Source organism: Lissotriton vulgaris, chromosome 1_1, assembly GCF_964263255.1.
Source record: "Lissotriton vulgaris chromosome 1_1, aLisVul1.2, whole genome shotgun sequence".
Lineage (NCBI taxonomy): Eukaryota > Metazoa > Chordata > Amphibia > Caudata > Salamandridae > Lissotriton > Lissotriton vulgaris.
The window spans coordinates 1,315,011,883-1,315,035,275 of NC_141685.1; the positions used below are offsets into that span (position 1 = coordinate 1,315,011,883).

The window sequence follows — 23,393 nt, forward strand, 5'->3', positions numbered from 1 at the left end:
TAAAAAAATGTAAAGTGCTGGGAGACAGCTTGTCCTGCCTGCTTTAAGCTATTTTAAAAAAAAAGAGCTCGGAGGCTATAATTAAAACCTATCGAGTAACAATACACGTACCGGGGGTGCTGCCATAGGAGGTAATAAAATTAGACAAGGAGGTAGGAAAGAAGGACTACTAAGCCTATTGACCAATGAACAGCCAGAGTTTACAGTAGACAATGACACAAGCCAATGAAAAATATGGGCTGAGAGTGGGTGGAGCTTTAAATCCCTACCTGAATACAGCATGCTTCACAGAGCACCACATGAGCTGCCCAGGCTCGACCTAAAAATATATATGGGCAAACATCAGAAGAATGGTTTGCAGTTTTAAATACTGAAACTATACAGTGAATAAAACAGCATGGAACTCTAGTTGCAAAAAAAAAATGAATATAGGATACAACTGTACATATCTGATGGGGCTACCTAGAAACAAACGGTGCAACATTATGTAACTCAGTTCATGGGGCCAGTACCGGCTGCCGCTGTAGCAATTGCAGCAAACAGTGGTTTCTCCATTTTTTAAATGTATTTCTAGATTAAGGTTTCGAGAATGGCATTTGGAGTATTCCCATGTGTATTTATTTTAGTGTCAAAATAGACTTCTTTGCTTTAGCCCATTCTCATTCTTAACAGAACTGTCACCATATCAAACTTGCTGTGACATAAAAAAGCTACAGGGGGGGTTCCCATTTTTGCAAACAGAAAAATGTTTTGATCAGGGAGAGGAGAAGGGGAACATTCTCAACACACATGATTTTCAGAAGCACTTAACTGAATGGAAAAGCATGCCTTATTATGAGAGAGGTGGAGAAAGCCCAAGCGACAGACTTTAGAAAGAATGGAAAGAAAAAAAAAAGAAACATTAATATGAACAAAGAAAACAAATACTGTTAACATCAGCAGAGCACAATCAATGGAACCATATAATCAAACAAGACAGCCCCGGAAGTACATTTGAGCAGCCGTCATAAAAACTGATTTCTGAAGAAAGTACAGTGAATATTCAGTTTTTGAAACACGTAGGATATGTCACTTTGTCTATATCTATTTTCAGATTTTTCGCTTCCAATGGCATCCATGTCTACAGTTGTGGCTGTTTCTATTAGCGACCAATGCAGTCTGTAGTAAGAAATATATGAATATACTAAGCACAAAAGCACGGCTTTCATTCTATACCACAACATGTGCGCCCGTGGCCACTGTGTAAGTGAAAGAAGGACTTCAGAAAGAAATTTGGAGACCAAAATCAGACATTTTGGACACTCCTAATCCACTTTATTAGTTCTCTTCATTTCGTATAAGCAAAATTATAAATAAATAAATAAAGGTATTCTCGCTGGGCCCCCAGTAAATCAATCCCCATCATAGAATGTAACAAACCTCTGATGACCAACACTGCTCGATGGGGGCTGGATCCTTGCCACATTTTCAGGATCCCCAGAAGGAGTAAACTTACATGCAAGGCATCTATCTATATGAGCTGCATTTTATATAGCCCATGGCTACCCTGAAAATGTGACATGGATGCCTTCTCTTGGAAGCGAAAACTAGGAGCCGTGGAATCCAGAGCATCTGTGTGCCCCCATGACCCGGATGCAAACGCTCTTCTTCCAGCCCTCCAGCGGCTCGAGGCTCGACGGCTTCTCCAGACGTGACTAACACACTCCAATTAATTGATGGAGGTGATAAACCCTCATCGTTAACCGCTGTTAACGCTCCTCTAATTAGAGACGCAATTAGCATGTGTTACACTTTCCAAAGGAGCAGAAAAAGCAGAAGAGCAGGCAACCTAGAATTGTTCATTTCCCATTACGTCCCCAATTGCCATTAGTTCACTGTTTGCAGAGTTGTCACGGTGGAGGTGAAGCATGAATATTTCCACATTATTCTTGGCAAACTATCGCTTTAAAGAAGAAGAAAAATCTCCATGCACTTATATAATCTAATGTACTAAAACGAAACTCTTCTTCATGTTAATGAAATACACTTTAATTTTGAAGAGATTATCAGATTGTTAAATTTGCAACAGGTCTTTGAAAATTTAAGGTGTTCCTAATTTTAAATGGTGTCAGCACCTTAATTATTCCCTTTAACTTCAGTTAGGCTGTAAATAAATGTGTGCAGTTTTATTTAACATATTTCTTAAGGTTATTACGGAGTCGAGACTTAGCAGTTTGGCTGGACTTTTCCCATGAGGTACAGGGTCAAGACTGATTTGCATATAGCTGGGCTGAACTGATGTGGCAAAGTTAGCTAAAGAATCATGAAGATTCAACCCAGATCTGTGACTGGGTGTGAGGGTCTTAAAAGTTTCAGCGCTCGTCAATCATATCCTTGTGTTTGCTTCGAGCTGCTGTTGACCAGGGGGGTGCATGTTAAAGTCAGGAGGGCCGCATGCAGCCCCCGGGTCGTTCTTTGAGAATCAGTGGCTTAGAGAGTTAGACATTTTTCTTTTTTACCTGCATTTTCCCCATGTCATTATTTTGTTACATGTTGAACTTTGCCCTACTCAGTTTATGACCCTCGGCGAACAGCCCTTTTAGGTGCCAAACTATCTGTTTCAAAAGTGGATTTGTGTACTTTCCCTATATATTTCCTCCTCCGTTCCTCTCGCGAAAAACAATTAGGTTGCACTCCAGTAAGATACAAGTTTTGATGTTATTTTATTCCGAAATTCTCCAAAATCAGGTAGACACACCAACGCGTTTCGATCTCCCTAGAGATCTTGATCACGGTTACAGTCACGGTCTCTAGGGAGATCGAAACGCGTTGGTGTGTCTACCTGATTTTGGAGAATTTCGGAATAAAATAACATCAAAACTTGTATCTTACTGGAGTGTGACCTAATTGGCGGCGGTGTAGCTCTACCGCAAGGCAACGCACAGCCACAAGCAGCGCCACGCTCGGAAAGAGAGCTGAAGGAGTGGAAAGATATATACATATATATATAATATAAAGTCGTTCTCTCTGAGCGCGTTATGTGAACAAGCTCCCTTGAGGAGTGAAACGCGTCGTCGGTTGGACATTTGTCCTTTATTTTGAATAAAGAACTCTATTCTGCTATCCATTTGAGGAGTTGATGATCTTCTTTGGAATGATTCACGCGCTGCAAAAATGAGGTTGGTGTGAGGTCTGCACCTGGAGTGATTCGTCCTCTATTGGCGGAACAGGATTGTTGGATATATATATATATAGTTAGGAAATTAATTCCCATCATCCTTTTATATGATTTTTGGGCAGGGAAGTGAAACAGAAGAATGTTTGGGTTAAAAAAATCAATCCTGCATGTTATCTAGCCACAAAAGAAGTTACTTACATGTAACACTGACTTCGTAGCTTTGCATCACACGTGGACGCACATGCTTTGCATACTTCTGCCTTGTTATGGTAGGCTCAGAAATAATCCTGAAAAGTTGTAAAGACAAACTGCAAGTATCATAGATTAGAAGTCTGTAAAGCTGACTGTCGAGTTTTATGCTGTTCTTCTTGCCAGACCTGTGGAAATACTCAAATAAAACACTGCTTTATGAGTGGTGAATCTGAGGTCTTAGGGTAAGTCTGGTCAAGAATGTACCTCAGAAACTGCAACTTCTCTTCATTTGGGATGGGAACTGCAGGATGGGTACATATTGCCCACTTTGGAGACACAGCTGGACTTCATCTTATGGGCCCAGTTGATGCTTATGCTTAGTGATTGGTAACAGTGCATCAGGGCTTTTTGTTTCTGTTTAACCACCTACCTTATACATGCTACAGCACTGTGCATTAGACCTTTGTAGGTCATTTAAAGTCATTTTCATAAAAGAGAATATTTTTTGCCCTGAGATTTGGAATGCGCTCATCACGCATGTAATTTCAGTACATCACTGCCGTTCCCGGCAGGGTGCTCCTCCACAACAAACACACTTTATTTTGAGGGTTTCCAGCGCTAGTTTTCATATGATTAAAGGGTGAAGTTAACTTGGTGCCTCAAATTATCCTATCTGTATCATGACATTATCCTCTTCGGGTTATTCAACATGCTTTAGTTCATTAGAATTCTCCAAATAAGAGGAACCGTGAGCTGTTCAGCAGGTCCTGCACACGTACTCCCAAACGAGAACTAAGTATAACTGATTGGTGTGCAGTTCCTAAGTGCAAGTGTTCAGGTCTGTGAAAAAGTGCCCTCACACACCCCAAAGGCTGTCATGCTTCATCATTTGGGCCTGCTCCTCGCCGGACTGGGGCTGCAATGCCCAACGGGCACCCGTGAAACGGTTTTTTGGCAGAGATCTTTTTGATGAAGCCGTTTGGTGCGTGTGGGTGTGTGGAATAGGTAGTGTAGTGAGTGCAAAGTGGTGTCTAAAATAGGTTTAAGGAGACCCTATTGCCTGCATTTTATTCCTAGGATTCACTAGCCTAACTAAAAACAAGGCTCCCTACCTGGATGCAATGATCCTAAAGGGCATGTGTGTTGTAAAAGGTTGACATGTTTCTTGCCTATGGTATTGGGTCTTGTGGCAAATCATAAGGACCGATAGTTCCACACACCCACACGCACCAAAAGGCTTCATCAAAAAACCTCCGCCAAAGAGCCCCTTTGCGGGTGCCCGTCGGGGATTGCAGCACCGGCCCGACGAGGAACAGGCCCAAATGAAGAAACATGACATCCTTCGGGTGTGTGAAGGCACTTTTTCTCAGACCTGAACACTCACACTTGCACTTCGGAACTGTACACCAATCAGTTATACATAGTTCATTAGAAGCCATTTAGCTGGAAGAAAGTGTCAGGTTTCAGCAGAAAACTTGTAGTAAGTCTTATATTGCACTCAAGGTCTACTACATAAGTAAAAATCCCTAACACCCTTCCAAATCTATGACAAGATCTCAAAGACAGGAGTACTTCTGCTAGTCTTAGGCCAAAAGATATCTGACAATGGCAAGGAATAGGGCTCATTTCAAACTATCCAAATGTGAGCTGGTTTGGTTATATCTAAATGAGGTCCCCGACACTTGCCATAACTCTCTGGCTTTCTACACCCCGCTCAACATACCACACTCTCCTTCCCTTCTAAGTTGCTTCAGTAGCAATCCCAGCCTCCAGCTACTCAAAATAAACGTACCATCTACCTCACTTGCCTTATTTTCATTTTCACCAACCATGTCAACTTTATCTCCCAGTTTCACTTACGACACCACCTGCTTCCTCAGCTCCACCAACCGTGCAGAGGCAGAAGTCCTTTGTGGGCTGTAGCTCATCTATGGTCCGATCTAACTTTTACCACACATGCATTTTCTTCTCGCACACTTTTCTTACCTTGGCAATGGTGTTTGGCTCCTCCTTCTGGACAGCATGGTCACCCCCACAACCCGACTGGCTGACATTCTGTGCACGGAGGCAACAGAACAGCGCTTTGAAGATATTCCGGCTGCGAGGCTTCTTGGGTGAGGACTTGGATGCTAATCCTAGGACAAGACAGAAGAAAAAACGTGAGTCCAAGAACTGTCGGCATGAACATCAAAGTCTGCATTACAAACAGAACAAGATCTTCGCACTCGCTTTGCAATTTTTTTTTACTCAAGTCTATCATCAATGGTTTATAAACTAGAGGTTCTCTAAAAGATTTCATTTCACTTCAGTTCATATCCAGAATGTTCCTGAGGTGACTTTTAAGGTGGGACTCATTTAAATGTTTGCCTACAATAGATTTCAACAGTCTTTTGACTAGGTTTCAGGCATCTCTTCTCAGATCCTTGACTGTTGAAGGAGAAGATATGTGCCTGGGGGTCACAAACGTGTGGGACAAACTCAAGAAGCACACAGACACACACTTGTGCTCCTACATGTGGCTCGCTGCTCCCTGTGCGTTCACCTATCGCAAAGGGAAAAACAAAACCAGGAAGAAAATAGTGAAGAATACTTCTAGCATCAGAAAAATGTGCCGAGTTTGTATCACTCGTTTCAGCGGCAACAGTCTAAAATGAGAAGAGAGGCTACAAATAAATAAAACAATCTTCACAAGGTGCCCTTGTGACTTAAAACGTGTGTAGGCATTAGGAGTAGGAATCACTAGTCAAAAGAAAAGCTAGAACCAATTTCATTCAAAATTTCCTTTAGGGGCACAAGGCACCACATTTTATAATGTGTGGATTTAAACTGAAATAAACCATCTGTTTGAGAGTAATTAGTACATTCATTGGGCTGCCAACAAGTTGCCCTAAAGTTATGGTTCGATTTTTTTTATGGCAAAGCATGTAGGCCACTATTTATTTGCCAACACCGGCTTTTAAGACCACTGTGTCAGATTCCAGAAGCTTCCAGCACAATAGTGAAAGGCGTAATTCCAGATTGCCCGATGCAGTTGTGCGCTTGCACATTTTCCCTAAAGTAGACTTTATATCTCTAGCTTGCCAGCTAGTGTTTGAACTAGAAAAATACAAGTGCAGGTGCCCTATACCAAGGTACCTACTTGCTTCTGAGAAATTCCCGTACCCGCCAATTAAAAGTACCACACCTCTGCTGAGAAGTGCAGGTACTCTCTCTGTCAAAATAAAGAAGTGCAGGTACTCAGTACCTGACAGCACTGGGTCATTTAAAGCCCTAGGCAGATAGTGTGGCCTGTCTGTTAAAAGACTATCCAGCAGTGTTTCCACAGACCGATTTTAGTCACTCTCAAGCTCAACACAATTTTTCAGTGGTCTACAAAAGGCAGAAGTCTGCAGTATACTTTAAAGTTCATTCAAATGGAGAGGGCTCGTATAGCAAGGGGAGCATTATCTTTTTTGTTTCCAAAAAGAAAATCCCACTTCGGGATTTTCTTTTTGAAAATAAAAAAAGAAAACTGTTTGGTGCAGGAAGCATGCATAGTTGGGTTCGGCATGACTATCATCCATTCAAATAAAGTCAGGTTTTTCGACGTGCATTTTATTTCATTGCATGCCACGTTCAGCTAAAACAATAACAAATGCACTGACTTTGCCAAAACTAAAAATAAAATGAATCCTTCTGAGGTCATGTGACACCAATAAGTCTGTTGAGTCTCTAGGAGCACGTCAATGCATTTAGAACCGTAGTCTTGTGATTTTGCCCTCACACTGCTTTATACAAGATTATATGCTCAGTTGCTTATGTAGTGTGAATTTACACATAGAAATGAAAATGGAACATTAATTTCTAACAAAAATGCCAACCTTAAAGTTTCATGCTATTTGCACAGTCTTCTATTCATAACAGGTGAACTGCATAAGTAACTGTCACTGGCGACCAACGCAATGTAGGCCACGAGGCGAGGGCGCCCGCAAGGACGTCCCTGGCAAGGCCTGTCTGGGACTCCTCATGAGTCATAACTTTACACAGACCTTTATGAAACGGAGTTGATAGCTCAGCTTACAAGAACACATCTGATTTGACAGCTCAGCTTACAAGAGCACATCGGTCCCTCCCTCTGGTGCTCGCTTAGGATGTATGTGGCCCAGAGGTAGCCCCCAAAACATGTTAGCACCTACTGCTGACAACTAAGAGCACGTATTATTTTGGTTGCTGTTAAAAACGAATTGTTAACCTACCGAAATACAAAAATTAACACGGAAAATAGACTGTGCAGTACATTGCGTGGAATCAACCATCAAAGTTAGCCTGGGGCAAGTGCGGGATTGCCTGCCTCAATTGACCCTCTGATGTACTTCGAATTTACAAAAACGTGTATCTTTTGCAAAAAGTTGATGATCCCTTATTTATTTTCATCGTTGCCTCATTGAAAAAAATGTTTAATTAAAATGCCATATTTGACTTTATGGATCAAATGAGTTAAAGGGGTAAGAAAAGCCCACTCCCAAAGGATTTTCTCCAGCTAACACCTCAATCAATGAATCAATCAGGTGACTTGTAAAGCGCAACTACTCACCCCCAATGGTCTCAAGGCGCGTGGGGGGGGGGGGGGGGGGGCTGATCCGCCGCAGTGTAAAAAGCAGCGAGGAGTGGAGTGGACAGAGCTGCAATACAGCACATACCAACATACCAATGTGAACGAGAAGGGAGGAGAGGATGAAATGGGAAAAAGGGGTGCAGGATTGGGGGCACGCCGTCACAGCTATTCTTCGATATCCGGTTTATTTGATCCCGACCAGTTTTAATATTTGCCTGAGCCAACTATGTAAACGGGATCAAAGCGGGGATCAAAGCGTCCCATGCGATCGTCACTAGATGGCGCTAAAGCCTAGAACGTCAAGGAAATGGCAGCAGTTGCAAACACATTCATACCATCTGCAACGAGTCATCACTGCTCGGAGTGAGAAGGCATGGGAGTATGCATACACGACACGCATAAGCAGGCCTAGCCAGAGAAAATAGAGTGTTCAATGAGGAAGGGGGGTCTGGCCACCTGAAGGCGGGGGTGGGTCATGAGCCTCACTGCTAGCCTAAATGGGGTCCCAGGCTCTACAAAACTCACTAAGAAGACACTGTGTCATCCGCGTCCAACAGCAAATCGTCCCATGATCCGATCCAACCCCCGGACACAGCTGAGGAGTGCTGGTGACGGCTGATGCAAAACGACGAATCCTCGTTCCCAAGAAGCTTGGGCTAGAACTCTGGCACTTGCAAAAAGAACAATTGATGGACAGAATGTCAAACATTCACCCAGTAAAGAGATCTATCTGGCCCTAAATCCATCGTTTTTTTGCTCTTCGCGACATTCCAGTTTGGACCCAGCCACATGCTAATCAGTCATGACCCAGCTCCCTACGGGAACAGTCCAGCCCGAACTGCAAGGCCAGGTCCTCCCTGGACTAGAAGCAAGCTTGATCCTGGTCCAGGGAGGACCTAGCCTGGACTGTTCCCATGAGGAGATGGGTCAAGACTGATTTGCATACGGCTGGGTCTCAACTGGGGTGGCAAGGGCAGCAAAAGATTGTGGGAGAGGTGCGGCGCCGCGGCCAGGGTGACTGACGCTGAAATCTGAGGATCACGGTTAGATCCCTGGCTCCGGTGGCAGGGGTCTGCCCAGCACCATGTGATTTTGGGCAAAGCTTGCTTACTCTTCCCGACGGCCCTCAGCGCCTAGAGACCATTATGGGTGGGTGTTTGCGCTTTACAAATGTGGATTATTATTTTTATTAATGGATTTCACCCAGATCTCTTGACTGGGGTGAATGTTTGGTTTGCTCAGCATTCAGCCCATCATTTGTGTGTCTCAAAGTCTGACACTGGCCCCCAGTGTGTTTGAGGAACGAGTTCTTAAGTTCAAAGTGTCTTGTGCCCGAGTCAAAAATATCCCCAAAACATACATACCTCAGACCCGATTCAGACAGGAGACTTTTTTTTAAGCAGAAGTTGCTTTATTTTAGCTGTTTCCCGCCTGAAATGGGCTCTGCTTCAATAGAAGTGAAATAGGCAGAAGACATTAAATCAATATATATATATATATATATTTTTTTTAATCTTCCACTTCCTGGTTCTAAAATATTGACACGTATGAAAATATAACAGCTCACCACACACTCAAAGGACACCTGTCCCTGCAATGGTACACCAGACTCTCCTGAGTGCCAATCAAGTGTGGAGGATGGACCTGGATATCCCAGGGTCTGTGGCTGCCCTGATCGACCAGAGACAAACTACATCAGGGACCATATTACAGAAAGTGCCCCGGGGGTGCAACTCGTGTTTGCGCCCGCTTTGCGTGCCCCTAGGGGGGTTTGGTATTACAGAAGGGGGGGCTGCAGACGCTTGTGCTGGCCCTTCTGTAATGCTATTTGTTCTGGTACACTTAAAGTGCCAGCGTTATCTTCAGCTTCAGGGGGCACTCTCTCATTTGCACGGGGTGTGCCTCATGCAAATGAGGGAATCCCTTTGCATCTGCGCCCGCGCCCTATTACAGACGACGACACAGAGGCAAAGTGGCACTCAGGGGCACACTCATAGTGCGCCAGAGTGCACCCTCAAAAGCAGCCCTCAGCTCACTGACTGCACCCGCCTGCAGGGGGATCTCTAATCCTCTTAAAAAGTGCAGGTTGGCTGCCACCAGCACTGTGAAACACAGAGCGGCTACTTTAAAGCCGCTCCGTATTTAACTTGAATGCTCTGCCCCCAAGGCAGCCAGCACGAGTTCCCTGGGGGCAGCGCATTGTATGTAATAGGGTGCACTTTCTCAAGTTTGTACACAACGCACATATTTTAAAGTGCGCCAGACACAAACAGGGAAAGTGCTTCCTAATACATAATATGACCCCAGGTTCGGTAACAAACACAAGAACAACATTTCTGCAGGTCGCCTTCACGTCAAGTGCGCACAATTGTGGACCGCAGCCGAAGAACACTTCACACACTGGATTAGATCTACCCTCCCTGCCCCCACCGACCTCCCCACTGACATCATGTCAAACCTCCACAACGGTTTTAAGTAACAGCAATACCAAGCAGAGCGCGCTAGAACATGTTACATAACGTGTCAATCGACGTACAGTGTAAAACACTCCCTTCCTGTTACACTAGCTGCCACTAGATGGCGATAAGGCTTCGGGACTTTGCAGAAAGGCCAGCATTACGCAGAAGTAAACAAGGCACACCTACCGCCATTAAGGCAGCCTGCTGTTGAGAGTCGGGGGGCGCTAAAGACATGTTTAATAAAATGACATTCACGGCAAGCCCGGACGGAGGAAATACACGGTGGTGTGGGAAGGGGGCGCTCGGGGTAGGAAGGTCCAGACGAATGTAAGGGGAGGGGTTTAAGCCGCAAAGGAAGGGAATGTACAGCTGAAATTGTGCAGCCCAGGAGGCCGATGCGCCCTTCCTACAGCGAGGCCCCACCCGCGCTTCCCGCGGGCAGGCGACAGGAAAGGAAAACCAATGCACTGATTCATACTAAATCTCTTAACTTCCAAATCCTCCAGAGTACAGTTGTTGTTTTTTTATCCGTCTTCTGCGCCGTGTGCGCAAACCCGTCGTTTTTCTCGCACGTAAAGCATGAACGGTTGTTACAATGAGCGCGAGGTGCACAGTGTAACTACTCAATGTGCCAGGCTGGGAAGGATGGAAGTGGGAGGGCGCCCGTCACCGTCCCCCGGGTCACCCCAGGTTTCTCGCCCCTCTCGCTCTGCCACGGCGTCCAGTTCGAGGAGCTGTCTCACCGTGGTAATGCGGAGGCAGTGCTGCCTTCAGATGGAAACATTGCACGTTCAGGCCGCTGGTCACCATCCCGACCGCACCCCGCCTTCAAGTGTGGTGGATAACTGAAACACGAGAGGCAGAGGAGCTGGGAGTGAGTGGCTAACAAGAAGTATCTACATAGAACAAAGTGAGGACATGGCTGACAAGAGGGCAGGGCATGGCTGGCTCCAGGACATGGCTTGACTGACACCAGGACATGGCGTGGCTGACACCAGGGCATGGCTGACACCAGGACATGGCATGGCTGACACCAGGGCAGGGCGTGGCTGACACGAGGACATGGCTGACACGAAGGCATGGCTGACACGACGGCATGGCTGACACGAGAACATGGCTGACACGGGACACGGCTGGCACGCGGACATGGCATGTCTGACACGGGGCGTGGCTGACACCAGGACATGGCATGGCTGACACCAGGACATGGCTGACACCAGGGCAGGGCGTGGCTGACAGGAGGGCATGGCTGACACGAGGACATGGCTGACACGGGACATGGCTGACACGAAGGCATGGCTGACACGAGGACATGGCTGACACGAGGACATGGCTGACACGAGGGCATGGCTGACACGAGGGCATGGCTGACACGTGGGCATGGCAGACACAGGGATATGGATGACACAAGGGCATGGCTGACACGAGGGAAAGGCATGGACACGAGGACATGGCTGACACCAGGGCATGGCATGGCTGACACAAGGATATGGGTGACACGGGACATGGATGACACGAGGACATGGCTGAGTGACCAGGGAGGATCACAAACGGGGTGATGAAGGACCAGTCAATATTTTTTTTTTTGTTTGGACACGTTTCTAGAGACATCTTAACATATAGCTCACTAGATAGCCTCTTATCAATGGTAATAGTCCCAAGTCTGCATCCCAAACACCGTTCTGAAAAAACGTTGTCAATATCGGGCATCTCAACAAATATTTGTTGAATGCCATTTCAGGTCATATAACATATTAGTTAAGACGTACCTACAAGTAATCGGTCTAAATTATTTATTTCTGTTTAATGAACTGCGGTTGGAACGCTGCGTAAAGCAAGCCACATAAACGTAAACTTGAAAATGTAATTCAAAAAGAAAAAAAACAGCTTTAACCGCCCCCCCCCCCCAACCTGGACATGTCCTACAATTTTTGGGTGTAAACCAGATTCTCGAAATCATTTACTTTGGACATATATATATGACTTGTATTTCCTATGGAGGTTAAAAATATGTTTAAACTACAAATGCATATTTATTCAAACCCCACTCTCTTAAAGTGCACGAGGATTCCCAGGCCCAAGCTTTAGATGTACACAGGCAGGCGTGAAACGTACGTTCCTATTTAGACTCAGGTCTTTAAGTGAGCCGGGTCCTGCCGGTAGTTCTAACACGCAGGTGTTGAGACGGGTCCCTAGGGGGCTCTCCATGTTGTCCTAGGCCTCGGGGTGAGAAAAAACACAACTCTTAACTCTGCCGCAGTACCACACTTCACTGCCTTTGATGGAGCTTCCAAAATGTGCCCCTCAAATACAATCCTCGAAACGGGATTCCTGATCCACGTTTTGTCACTGCCTCAGATGTAAGCCTCCATTTGGAGGACACATCGTTTCAACCATTCCGCCTTCAGGTCTCGGGACAGTCTCCTATCCGCCTCCATCCTCCTGCAGAGGAACCCTACCCTCTAAGCGCTTCTTCCACCCACTAAAGAATTCTAGTGCCCCATCACACACCGCTACACCGACACGACAATAAAAACCTCTTGTCGTGACACTGACATGGCTCGGGCACCACACATCTAAAACTGACATTGGAAGAATAGTTGTCAAGCCCAGGTCTGGTCACCAAAATTGTCATGCTGATTTGGAGGTCTCTTGCCCTAATGGTAAACTATGTGGTGAAATGTATCCCTCCGCAACTGCACAGGACACTTCGAGTGCGGCCTTCGGACCCTTGCACTAATGGTTAAATATATGGTGAAAAGTATCCCTCTGCAATTGGGGGCACTAAGAGGGCCGCCTTCTGAGTCGTGCACTAATGGTTCATATATGGTGAAATGTATCCCTCCGCAACTGCACAGGACACTTGAGAGCGCGGCCTTGGAAGCCACACAGGACCCTCCACCAAGGGCCTGTCCAGTAGGTACAAGTCAGCCTCCTTTCTTGATTGGCTTCTAAAGTGCCGGCCTGTGCGTGCGAGGCCGCCATTCTGCAGTGCTGATGGCTATGACGAAGGCAGTTTCTTGAGTTAACCATCTTTGCAGGGATGGAAAGGCTGCAACAGCAGAGGGTCGGGGAGGTCATATCAATTTTAAGAACAGATGTCCAGAGAGGCGAACTGTACTCTGAAAGGCCCTGCAGCTCTTCCGGAAAGACTTTTAGCTCCAGTGGTGTCAAAATCGGATGGAAGGGTTTCTTTGAAGCGGCTTGTCTTTGGGTTTTTTTTGTTGAGATCTGCCATGTTTGTTGGATTCCCCAGATCCCCGAACACCCAGAAGGACCGGCCTGCGTGAATCGGCGGTTCGATCTGGTCTGTGCAAGCTGGTGAGCATTGCTGGACCTCGGGTTCTGACTGGGCGTGGAGTCTGGGGATAATGTGCAAAGGTCCAGGGTCCCTGCGCCTGGACACTCTCGCGGGTGAAAAGCCACCTTCATAAATCCTGATTGATTGACGGACATGCCCATCTTTGAAGATGGTGCAGAGAAGTTTGAACTGAAGTTTCTCCACCACTCGGAGCCAATGGATGCCTTCGAGAGCCAGAGTGGTATGGGCCGATTTTTCGAGGTTAGGACGTCTGCCTGACTCGTAATGACGTAACTGGAGTGTCACCTTCCCTTTATTTGCGGCACCAGTACAGACGATGTAAATGTATCTCTGCCATGAGGTAAGGGAAGCAGCTGAAGGATCCTTCTCAGGAACAGGAGACAAACGTCAGTGTTCTTAACCCCTGTCTTAAGGACAGTTTTGCGTCAACCTCCACTTATAGGATCAATTTTCACTATCGAGCAGGTGCTAGTCATCTCAGCCACCGATATGTTTGTGGTTGAGGGTTAATGAATGTCTTGCTTTATAACTGAAAGTTCCGCCACATTGTACTAGAAGGTCAAGTCTTCTTCCATGGAGACCCACCTCAGAACTGCAGGTCCCCAATCGCAGCGGAACGTTTACACTTGTACCCAGAGACCTACCATGCACCAACAGGTCCAACCTGACAAAGAAGTCCCATCTGTATGAAAGCAGCAGCTTTTAACCTGGTGACTGTGCTGGGGCCTCCATAGCACAATACAGACAGTGTCCAGGGGAGTAGGGGGGAAAGGCTCAAGATGGAAGTAAACAGGAGGGCTGGAGTTCCCCTTCATGAAATGCATAGCTAAGCCTGCAGAGAGGACACATTTCCTAGTCCATAATTGTGCAAATCTCCAGTTCAGCCTGTGGTGAGACATTTGAAGCGATGCCCTCTCACAGCCAGCAGCTGAGCATTACATGCAAACAAACAAACAAACAAGAAAGCAAAACAACCACTCCTGGCCTGCTCCGCCCAAACACTGGTTGTTTTGTGTTTGCTGGCAGCCAGCCGGGAGTCTTGCTGCTTTTTCTGTGGTGTTCAAACTGCAAAGCAAACACAGCGGCAGGACCACAGGGGCGTTTGGCAGCAGGCAACGCTAGGCCAACAGAGTACAGGATGCACAACCAGTGCTCAGAAATCAATAGCAGCCCATTGATAATGTGTGATGTGGACGCAGACCAGCCTGGCGCAACGTCCCCTTAAGTGACCTCCCCCACCCCTACTCAGGGATTACTGCCCACGGTGGCTTTGGGCTCAGAACCCAATGAACCTTCCTGCAGAAGCACAGAGCCAAGAGCCAAATGAGGTTTTTCTGTGACTGAGGTCAGCAGCTACAATTTTTCTGTGTGCTCACCTCTGCCGCCATAGCCATCCAAGCCATGCTGCTCCCGGGTTTGTCACTGGGAGCACAGGCTCTTGCATCCAAAATTCAAGCAGAATAATCTGAGAATAATCTGATAAAGAGAAACCTCAGACATAGAAGGCGATTACAAATTAAGCTTGGATCATTTGCTTGTTTTTTTCTACCAGTGTTGTACATGGTACCGCAAAAAAATAGTTTTTATGTCAATCCAAAAAGTCCTTTGAGGATTTCACCAGGCCCACGTGGAGCGCTCAGATGGGAGCGGAAGCAGGTGGGTCTAGTTGCCAATTGTAATATCTTTAATAAACCAAAAAGGCCCCACTCTTCACACTTTGTAGGATCAGCTGATGAGTTTGTGTTCAAATTAGTCATTTAACATAGAATAATAAAGTTAGCACTGTTAAAAGTTGGAAACGTGCAGCTCGCTTTATCAAATGCTGGCCAATTGACTGACTGTTGTGGTGGGTTTCTAAAGACTGTTTGATTTTACGCCGCAAGTTGTACAGCACACACTGTACACAACACTTTTCCGAGGTGAGTCTCTGTACATGCTACTCTTTCTGTTGGAGTATATCCTGGTGAGGCTCCACAGAAGGGTCAATCAATAGAAAGTATTTGGTATCTTGACCCTTTCTACTATTAGCATGTACAATAACTTCTACCGTCGCCCATGCTTCTCAATGGCGCCTCTGTCCAAAGCTGGTGTCAAGTGGACTGTATCTCTTTTCAAACAGGATGGTCGTCCTTGCATGTCTTCTGTAGTTGCCTTTACTCTAACTCCTGCTATGTGCAACTGGCAGAGGCAAACGACCACATTTACTTAATTAAAATCCTTCCCAACCACATCCTCGTACAGTTTAAAATGTTCATGATCTGTGGCTTTGTTTTTTATTTGTCTGTGCAGTTCATAAACCTGCTATTTCCATCCAAAATATTCAAACTTTGTCAAAGAGATCTGAATAGAAAACATATTAGTGGAAATGTGCTCGTTCTATTTTTAGTCATTAAATATTCAATTTCTGTGCTTCCTCACAACAACGAGTGTGCTTCGTTTTAGAGGAAGTAGCAGTTGTACTTTTTCTATTCTTGTTTGTTGGGATGATACATTGGTCGGTTCTTCGGGACCACTCACTGCATGTTTGAAACATTGAGTTGGTCTTGAGAGCCAAATGAGTGATGGTGAGCAAGAACTTTGGAGCGCCTCGGCCACCAGCACAAACCCTCAGTAGATGATACGTATTAATGTCGTGGACGACTACTGAAGGCCCATGAATAGCTGGGGTTGGTAGGAGAGAAAGGTTGCCAGGGCCTTGCCGGAGCCAATAGTGGTGGGTCATGTCCTGATGTGGTAAGGGAGGATGTCTTCTAAGAGTCATGGCTATACTATGGGCTAGAGCTTCCATAAACATCCTTCTGGAGGGCTGGTCTTCTGTACGAGTCATTACTATTGGCCCACGCCAATAGTAATGTCTCAGACATATGTTTTTACCATAGCATTTAACATGTTAGAGGTGTGGTGTATGTCTTGCAACTAACAGATGAACATGTAAAATGTCTTTTGAAGGAAGTTCAATTAATGTTTGAATGGGTGACTCTGAAGCGCGACTCTGCCTTTGTGCAACCAAACTTTCATAAGCACCAACTTGTCTTCCTCCCATATGCTCTTATAATGATAGATTTTTGCATAATAAAGGCATTTAATACAATATTTTTCTTAACATTGGGAGGTTTCCTAGAAGCTTAAGGACTTTGGAGCTGTAGTAAGTTTAAGTGGAAAGGGATCAGGGCTGGAGTCCTCAGCCTGTTTACACTCCCCTCTGTCCTTGGGCAGTCACTTGCAAGGTGACCCCCATTGCGTAGGATGAGAGGGCGAAAACATTGGAGTAGATAAAAAAGGGGGGCGGCCTGGAACGCACGTCCCCTTGTACAACCCCAGCAGGCAAAATGTAAATATTAAGGTGATAAAGAGACAGCCTGGTCAGTGTGCACTAACGCTCATAGGAGGCTACAGGTGGCTTAGCAAGAGTAGACAATGCCACTCCCAGGCAGGCTGCAGGCCCTTTGGGTCAATTATGCTGTTCTGTGCCTACCTGTGCCTAAGAATCGATACAAATCTTTCGAAACTGCCATTAAACCCAGAAGTTCCTGTTTTAGACATGCATACTTCATGTTAATCTACAACTCTTTGGCAGAGTCACTTGCAAGTTTTCTTAATCTCAGCCCTAGACACGGGGTTTCTCCAACCCGTCATACCCACAGTACGCAAGATAATGGTACTTCGGGACAGAATGCTCATAAAAGTTTATCCCAGAGGCCAAAGAACGGGCCAAATAACTGCCCTGTGGCCAAGTGGCCCACGGACTGACACCTATAGCCCAAAAGTCAACGTACTACTAGCCACTCAAAGAAAAGAAAAAAAATTATGGAGGATGTGAAAATGTGTTTGGTTGTTTAACGGGTAAAAAAATGGCGTGGTATTTTAAAAGTTTCAACTTTTTAGTTCAGTAAAAGAAACGTGCACCCTATACTTTCCCAAGATTGTTACGTCCTACTGCTGCAACTCACTGGCGTCCAATAGTTCCCCCGTGGGCAGTACTCCTTTAACAAGCCCAGAATGACAACAGTCTTCACTTAGCTGACATACGAAGTCCTGGAAAGGGAGGGGTTAACTCGGATCTCTGCAGCGAGCACATTCACCTAAGTCAGTCAGGGTCGTTATCTTTACGAGGCGGTTTCCTAAACTTGCAGCCGTTTCCTGTGTCGCTGTTAGAGCGCTTAGAAAAACGAATTAACGCACTACGCGCTCAATCAAGCAGGGGGTCCACTTTCATAGATGGAAAATTGTAAAAGTGAAATCATTATAGCGAATAACTGGATGCCCAGCATCAAAGTGTGCCCTGAAGCTGCCGCCCCTCGCTCAGACCTGCCTGCTGGACCCGCCCTTCTGCAGGAGGAATGCTTGGCGGAAACAGTTTCACCGCCCTGTCGCCGGCACCATGGACGTGGCAATGAAAACACCAGGGCGTCCCTCAGCCGAGTCAGATCCGGGGTCAGTCGGGAGGCCGGGCTGCCGAGGGTGCAGAAATGTATTTATTTTATTTAATTTAATTTATTTATTGATTGATTTATTTATTTAATGCGATTTTATATAGCGCGAACAATACCCGAAGGAGTCAGAGCGCTTTACATAAGAACCAGTTGCGATACATAAGGACTTAGGATTGCATGAGTTACATAAAAGAAACAAACAGAAAAAATTGCAAATGTACAAGTTGTAAAGTCACACAAGGAAGAGATAAAAACAGAAACAAATTGCAAATGTACAAGTAGTAGAGTCACACAAGGAAGAGATACAAACAGAAAAAAAACTGCAAACGTACAAGTTGTAAAGTCACTCAAGGAAGAGATACAAATGGATAAACTCTAAGAGTCACATAGGAATGTAGAGAGTACAAAGGTCTATTACATATACTAGTGGTTTGAGTTCTCTCTATATACATATATATACAAATAGTAGATTTTCTTAGGTCAAGACCCAAAAACCAGGAGAGCAGAGTTTGATTTAGTGGGGTCGGAGGGGGGACGCAGTCACAGCACCAAGGGAGGGCAGTAGAATGTCTGCTGTTTCGCAAAATGGTGGACCAAGGACAAGAGCGACAACAGGAGACGGGCCCAAAATTGATTATCACACAAAAGGCGCCATGCTCCCAGGGGACGCCATCTTGTCACAGGTCGGCCCCAGCCGCTCCGTTCTTGGCCTGGCGTCCTCCGGCACCCGGCAAGCCTGCCCCTCACCCCGCGGTTTCCACCGACTGTTTCTTCAATACGACTGTTCCCACAGGTGTGACGCATCTAAATATTTGCACATAACTCCACTTAACATTTTCCAGTCTGTCTTTATCCCCGGGAGAGGATGCCCTCGTCTTTGCTGAATCGTGGCATACCGTCTTCCAAGAGCCCGCTCAGTACGTTGACATTTTCACTAGCCAGGTCCATTCAAGAGAGGCCACAGGAGAACTTCTGCCATGTTTTCTATGTATTCCTGCAGGTGCCTGTGTACACGGCCATTCTCTATTCCTTAATTTACAAACTACGGGACGGAAGAGGTCAGCACAAGCGTGTAAACCACTGACCCCTTTCCCAATTGACTTATAGTGCAGGCGAGAGCTCTCTGGGTGAGGTCAGGTGCATAAGGGCAGAACATTCGCCCCAACTTCTTATAATAAATACCCTGCAAGGAGCAGAAAAGAGTAAGGTGGCATCAGACAGAGGATCATGCAGAAGGTGTGGCCATCTGCAGAGAGGCAGGAAACTCGTGTTCTCGGGTTGGTTGTCAATTGACAAAAGAGCGAAACATCATTGCTTTCGCAGCAGTGAATATTGGTGAGAGGGTAAAGAAATTGTGTGCCCGGATCATGTACTGTCCAGGCTCACCCATCAAGAAAGGTCGAACAAACAAACAGCAATCCCAGTTTGAACACCACTGGGGTTTCAACAGTGAGGTGGAATTATTTTAGATGTTAGTATTACGTACATTTTCAATAGAAGAGAAAGATCAGTGGTCCCCGTACATTATGGCGTGAGGAGGCCGCCATTTACAGGTGCGCAGACATGGCTGCGTCACACAGTGGACCATGTAGGTATGGGCCAATGCAAACAGCATGCGCGAGTCGGGTCTTTAGCAATAAACTACTTTGTTTCCATTGGCTGTATCCTGATTAAGTCACTGGAATTGAAAGCTGGACTACTCTATGCATATACTTTGTGTATTATGTCCTGGAGAAAATGGGGTCTGAAACCTACATACATGTGTGCGACTTTCTGCAGAACCTTTACTTGAGCAAAGGCCGCTGGTGGGACTAGTCTGTGGGCAAGTTGTACTCACTCGTGTTGTAACGCCATCCATCCTGGAACATCCTTAACATCTCGGTCAGTACACCGCGATGCTGTTACATCGCGGGCGTTACAACAAACACAATGTAACCACGCTATGCCATTACAACGCAAGTCTTTACATCGACTTGCGCTAGATGGCGTGCTAACATTACATATACTGTGGATTACTATCTCAACACCTTCCCTACTATTAAGTGGACTGGAGTTGGAATAGTAAATTACACTTTTCTAATGTTAGCACGCCATCTAGAGCAAGTTGATGTAAAGACTTGCGTTGCAATGGCATAGCGTGGTAACATCGCAGTCGTGTAACGACCACGACGTAACAGCACGCGTTGTACTCACTCGCGTTGTAGCGTCATACATCCGTTTGGAATACAGCCCTCCGCCTCCGGGCTCGGCCACGCAGCTGCCCCACTGGGTGGCCTTGGGTAGTGGTGTAGATCGAGCATTCGGGGCCTGAGCAGCCATAAAAGTGAGGTTAACCTTAGGCTGCCACTACGGTCTGCTCTCAAACTGCAAGAAAATGGCGGGAAAATCGACTGTTTTAGAAATTAATGGGGAGTCAAACTGAAGCAAAGTTCTGTTTTTGCGAGGCAATGAACATTCTTGCATTGCTCCTGGGATGTGCAGGTTGTATATTTATAACCTGAATCCAGAAGTGTGTTTTGGAGATATGCCTTTATATCCTGAAAGGACTGCCACATAAAAGTCGATGTAAATTACTGAAAGTGTGCAGCTTGGTCTTCTCTTAATTCTGCTGAGCGCCAACAGATCTAGCAGAAGTATTTTTTTTTTAGGTCTCAGCTAGCGTAGGCTGCGCACATGCGAAGTCTCGCTGGCGAGATTTAATGAGATAGAGAGAATATCACTAGCGAGGTTAAGCCCGGCCCCTCTTCTCCATTGGCTGGCCTCCTAAACGGTTGCCAGCCATTGGAGAAGAGGTCCTAGTGACTTCTTCTTTCTATCTAAGCCCCGTCCTTTTCAGACTGGGTTACTTGACTTACTGCTGAAGTAAAAGGTTTCTTATCTTCTTTATGGGTCCAGATGGCCCCATAAAGAAGATAAGGAACCTTTTAAACCAGCAGGAAGTCGGGGCGCCCAGTCTGAAAAGGCCGGGGCTTACAAAAACAGAAAGTTTCCGTCCAAAGTGCCGGTGAGATTTCTTTGGTAATATTGTTCTCCTCCTCCTTCAAGAAAACAGTTTACGGGTGTCGTCGGCAATGGGCTTTCTGGGTTTCTATAAATGCGAGCGGTAGTTGTTTACAGCAACTTCGTGGCAGGCCTTTGATTTACAGCTGTTTTTATTATTACTGCTGAGGCGGCCACAAATCGAGGGAAGTTCATAAAGCAGTGAGTAAACGTCGCCTTCCTCTGCCGCTCCAGCGCAGTTTGGCGGCCGCCATTTTATTCCCCTGAACAGGAAGAAACAACAATATTGCACCCTCTGGGTTGATGTCGTGACAGATGAGTGGTTCAGGCAGGGGAAGGGCACTCCTGTGACATGAGGGTACAATGCCCCCCATGCAGCCCTGCATCCCCGCCGATCCTGCTTAGATGGGGGCGTGCACGAGGAATTAAAGTCCGTAGGACTGGGCCTTTAATTATTATTGTATCATTGTTCGTGCAATCAGGCACAAGACGGTGTGCGCTGCACAGCCAGTATGTTTCCTTTTTTAGTAGGACCATAGGAATTATGTGGCATGGGCTTATGGACTGTGAAAGGTAAAGGACAGTGAGAGGGACTACGAAAGATAGAAGGCAATGTGAGGAACTGTGAAAAGTAGAGGTCAGTGTGAGGGTCCTTCCAAGGTCGATAACATGAATATGATTGTCTTAGAATTCAGCCCATTTTTCAAGTACCAGGGCCCATTTGATGTTTGTCGCTGCGTCTTTAGTAGTGCCCGTTCTCCACTGTTCCGCAGTCAAGTGACCCTACTGTTTCTCCTTCCTTCTCCAATTTTGACCTCAGTGTGGGCCTTCCACTGGTCCCCCAGCCAATAAGTGAGTTAATTCATAAACTGCGCCTGCTCTGTGGCCGCGGCGGTGGAGAAGCATCCCTGAAGCTGTCCCACCGCGCCAGCCACACCTTGAGTGCCTTCATCTCGAGCACCATGGAAGCCGGCTCTATTTCGGAACCCCCTCGTGGGTGTAGAGTCCTGTCTGCGTCTCCAGGGCTATTCCTAGCTCGGGTCAACACATAGCACTGGCATGTGTGACGCACCCTCTGACCCTCGGCACCTGGGACCGCTGCAGTCTGTCTCAGGCCTCTAGCCACGTAGCAGTGGCATTGCCTCCACCCTGATGGGGACTCTCCCAAGATGGAGGATGTAGGTGAGAGAGGGCCTTGTAGGTGCCTTCCCAGGCACAAGAGGTTTGTCGTTTGTGCCTCCAGCCGCAAGTGTTAAGTGCTAGAAAAGGGGGCACAGGGAGGGGGACGGTTGTTTAAGCTGCTGCCCGGGGAGCCAGACAGTAAAACCACTAGAATTCCATGGCTATAGAATCCAATAATTCCAGTAGTGTGTGTGGCTTTGTGTGTGTGTGTGGCTCTGTGTGTGTGTGTGTGGGTGCAAATGCAATAGGTCTCGCATTTGCGAGAGATTAAGCTATTGGCATTGTAAATGACAATGCCATTTATTTATCTATTTTCAAAACCAAACATAAATAAAAAATGTGTCATTTACAATGCCAAAAGCTCTAACTTTTGCAAAGGCAAGACCGTTGCATTGTAAATGCTTGTTATAGGTCAAGCTTACTGTGTGTTGCAAGTAGGGTGACCAGAATTTTAAAGCCAAAAAACCAGGACATTTCCAAGGAACAGAAGAAGGACTACAATTTTACTTCAACTCAGCGCAGAGAATGGCAGTGCTCCTTAGCAAAGAATTACGGAAGAGGCAGTAAGAACATTGATAAAATGCCATTTTTTAAGCCAGTAGCATGCCTGTTAATTAAATTGCTTTCTTATAACAGATGATAACTATCCCTGCTTTGCAAAACATAAAAAGATACCTCCTAACGTTTTCAGTCGACCCTCTGTAAAAACCGGGGACATGAGCTTAATTTCCTTAAATCTGCTGGGACAGCTGGTGAAAAACCGGGACTGTGCCCGGCAAATCCGGGACGCCTGGTCACCATAGTTGCAACGGTATTGTGGATTACCAAGGCCAGAGGGTCTGGAGCCCGCCCATTGCTTACCACTGGTTGGCTTTCCTTGTCACTCTCTTTTGCCTGCTTCCTATTTGCGTCCCAGCTTATTAATCTTCTTCTTGTCCCTCTCAAGGATCATGGCCTCTTTACAATGTCTTTGATTGGCTGGCATTGCTGCTTCCACTTCTTGCTTTTCAAGGGAGAGGAGGTAGCCTAATGGCAGAGGGGTCAACCTCGAAGC

The 23,393-nt window shown here is 46.2% G+C and overlaps 1 protein-coding gene across 1 annotated transcript in view; it reads right to left on the reverse strand.

Annotated features, from left to right (window-relative positions):
- Positions 1–23,393, reverse strand: part of CTDSP2 (CTD small phosphatase 2) — a 144,641-nt gene that overhangs the window by 40,019 nt on the left and 81,229 nt on the right. The window contains exon 2 of the mRNA XM_086965708.1: positions 5,336–5,484. Within this exon, the coding sequence (XP_086821834.1) occupies positions 5,336–5,484 (149 nt within the window). The remainder of the gene's footprint in view (positions 1–5,335; positions 5,485–23,393) is intronic.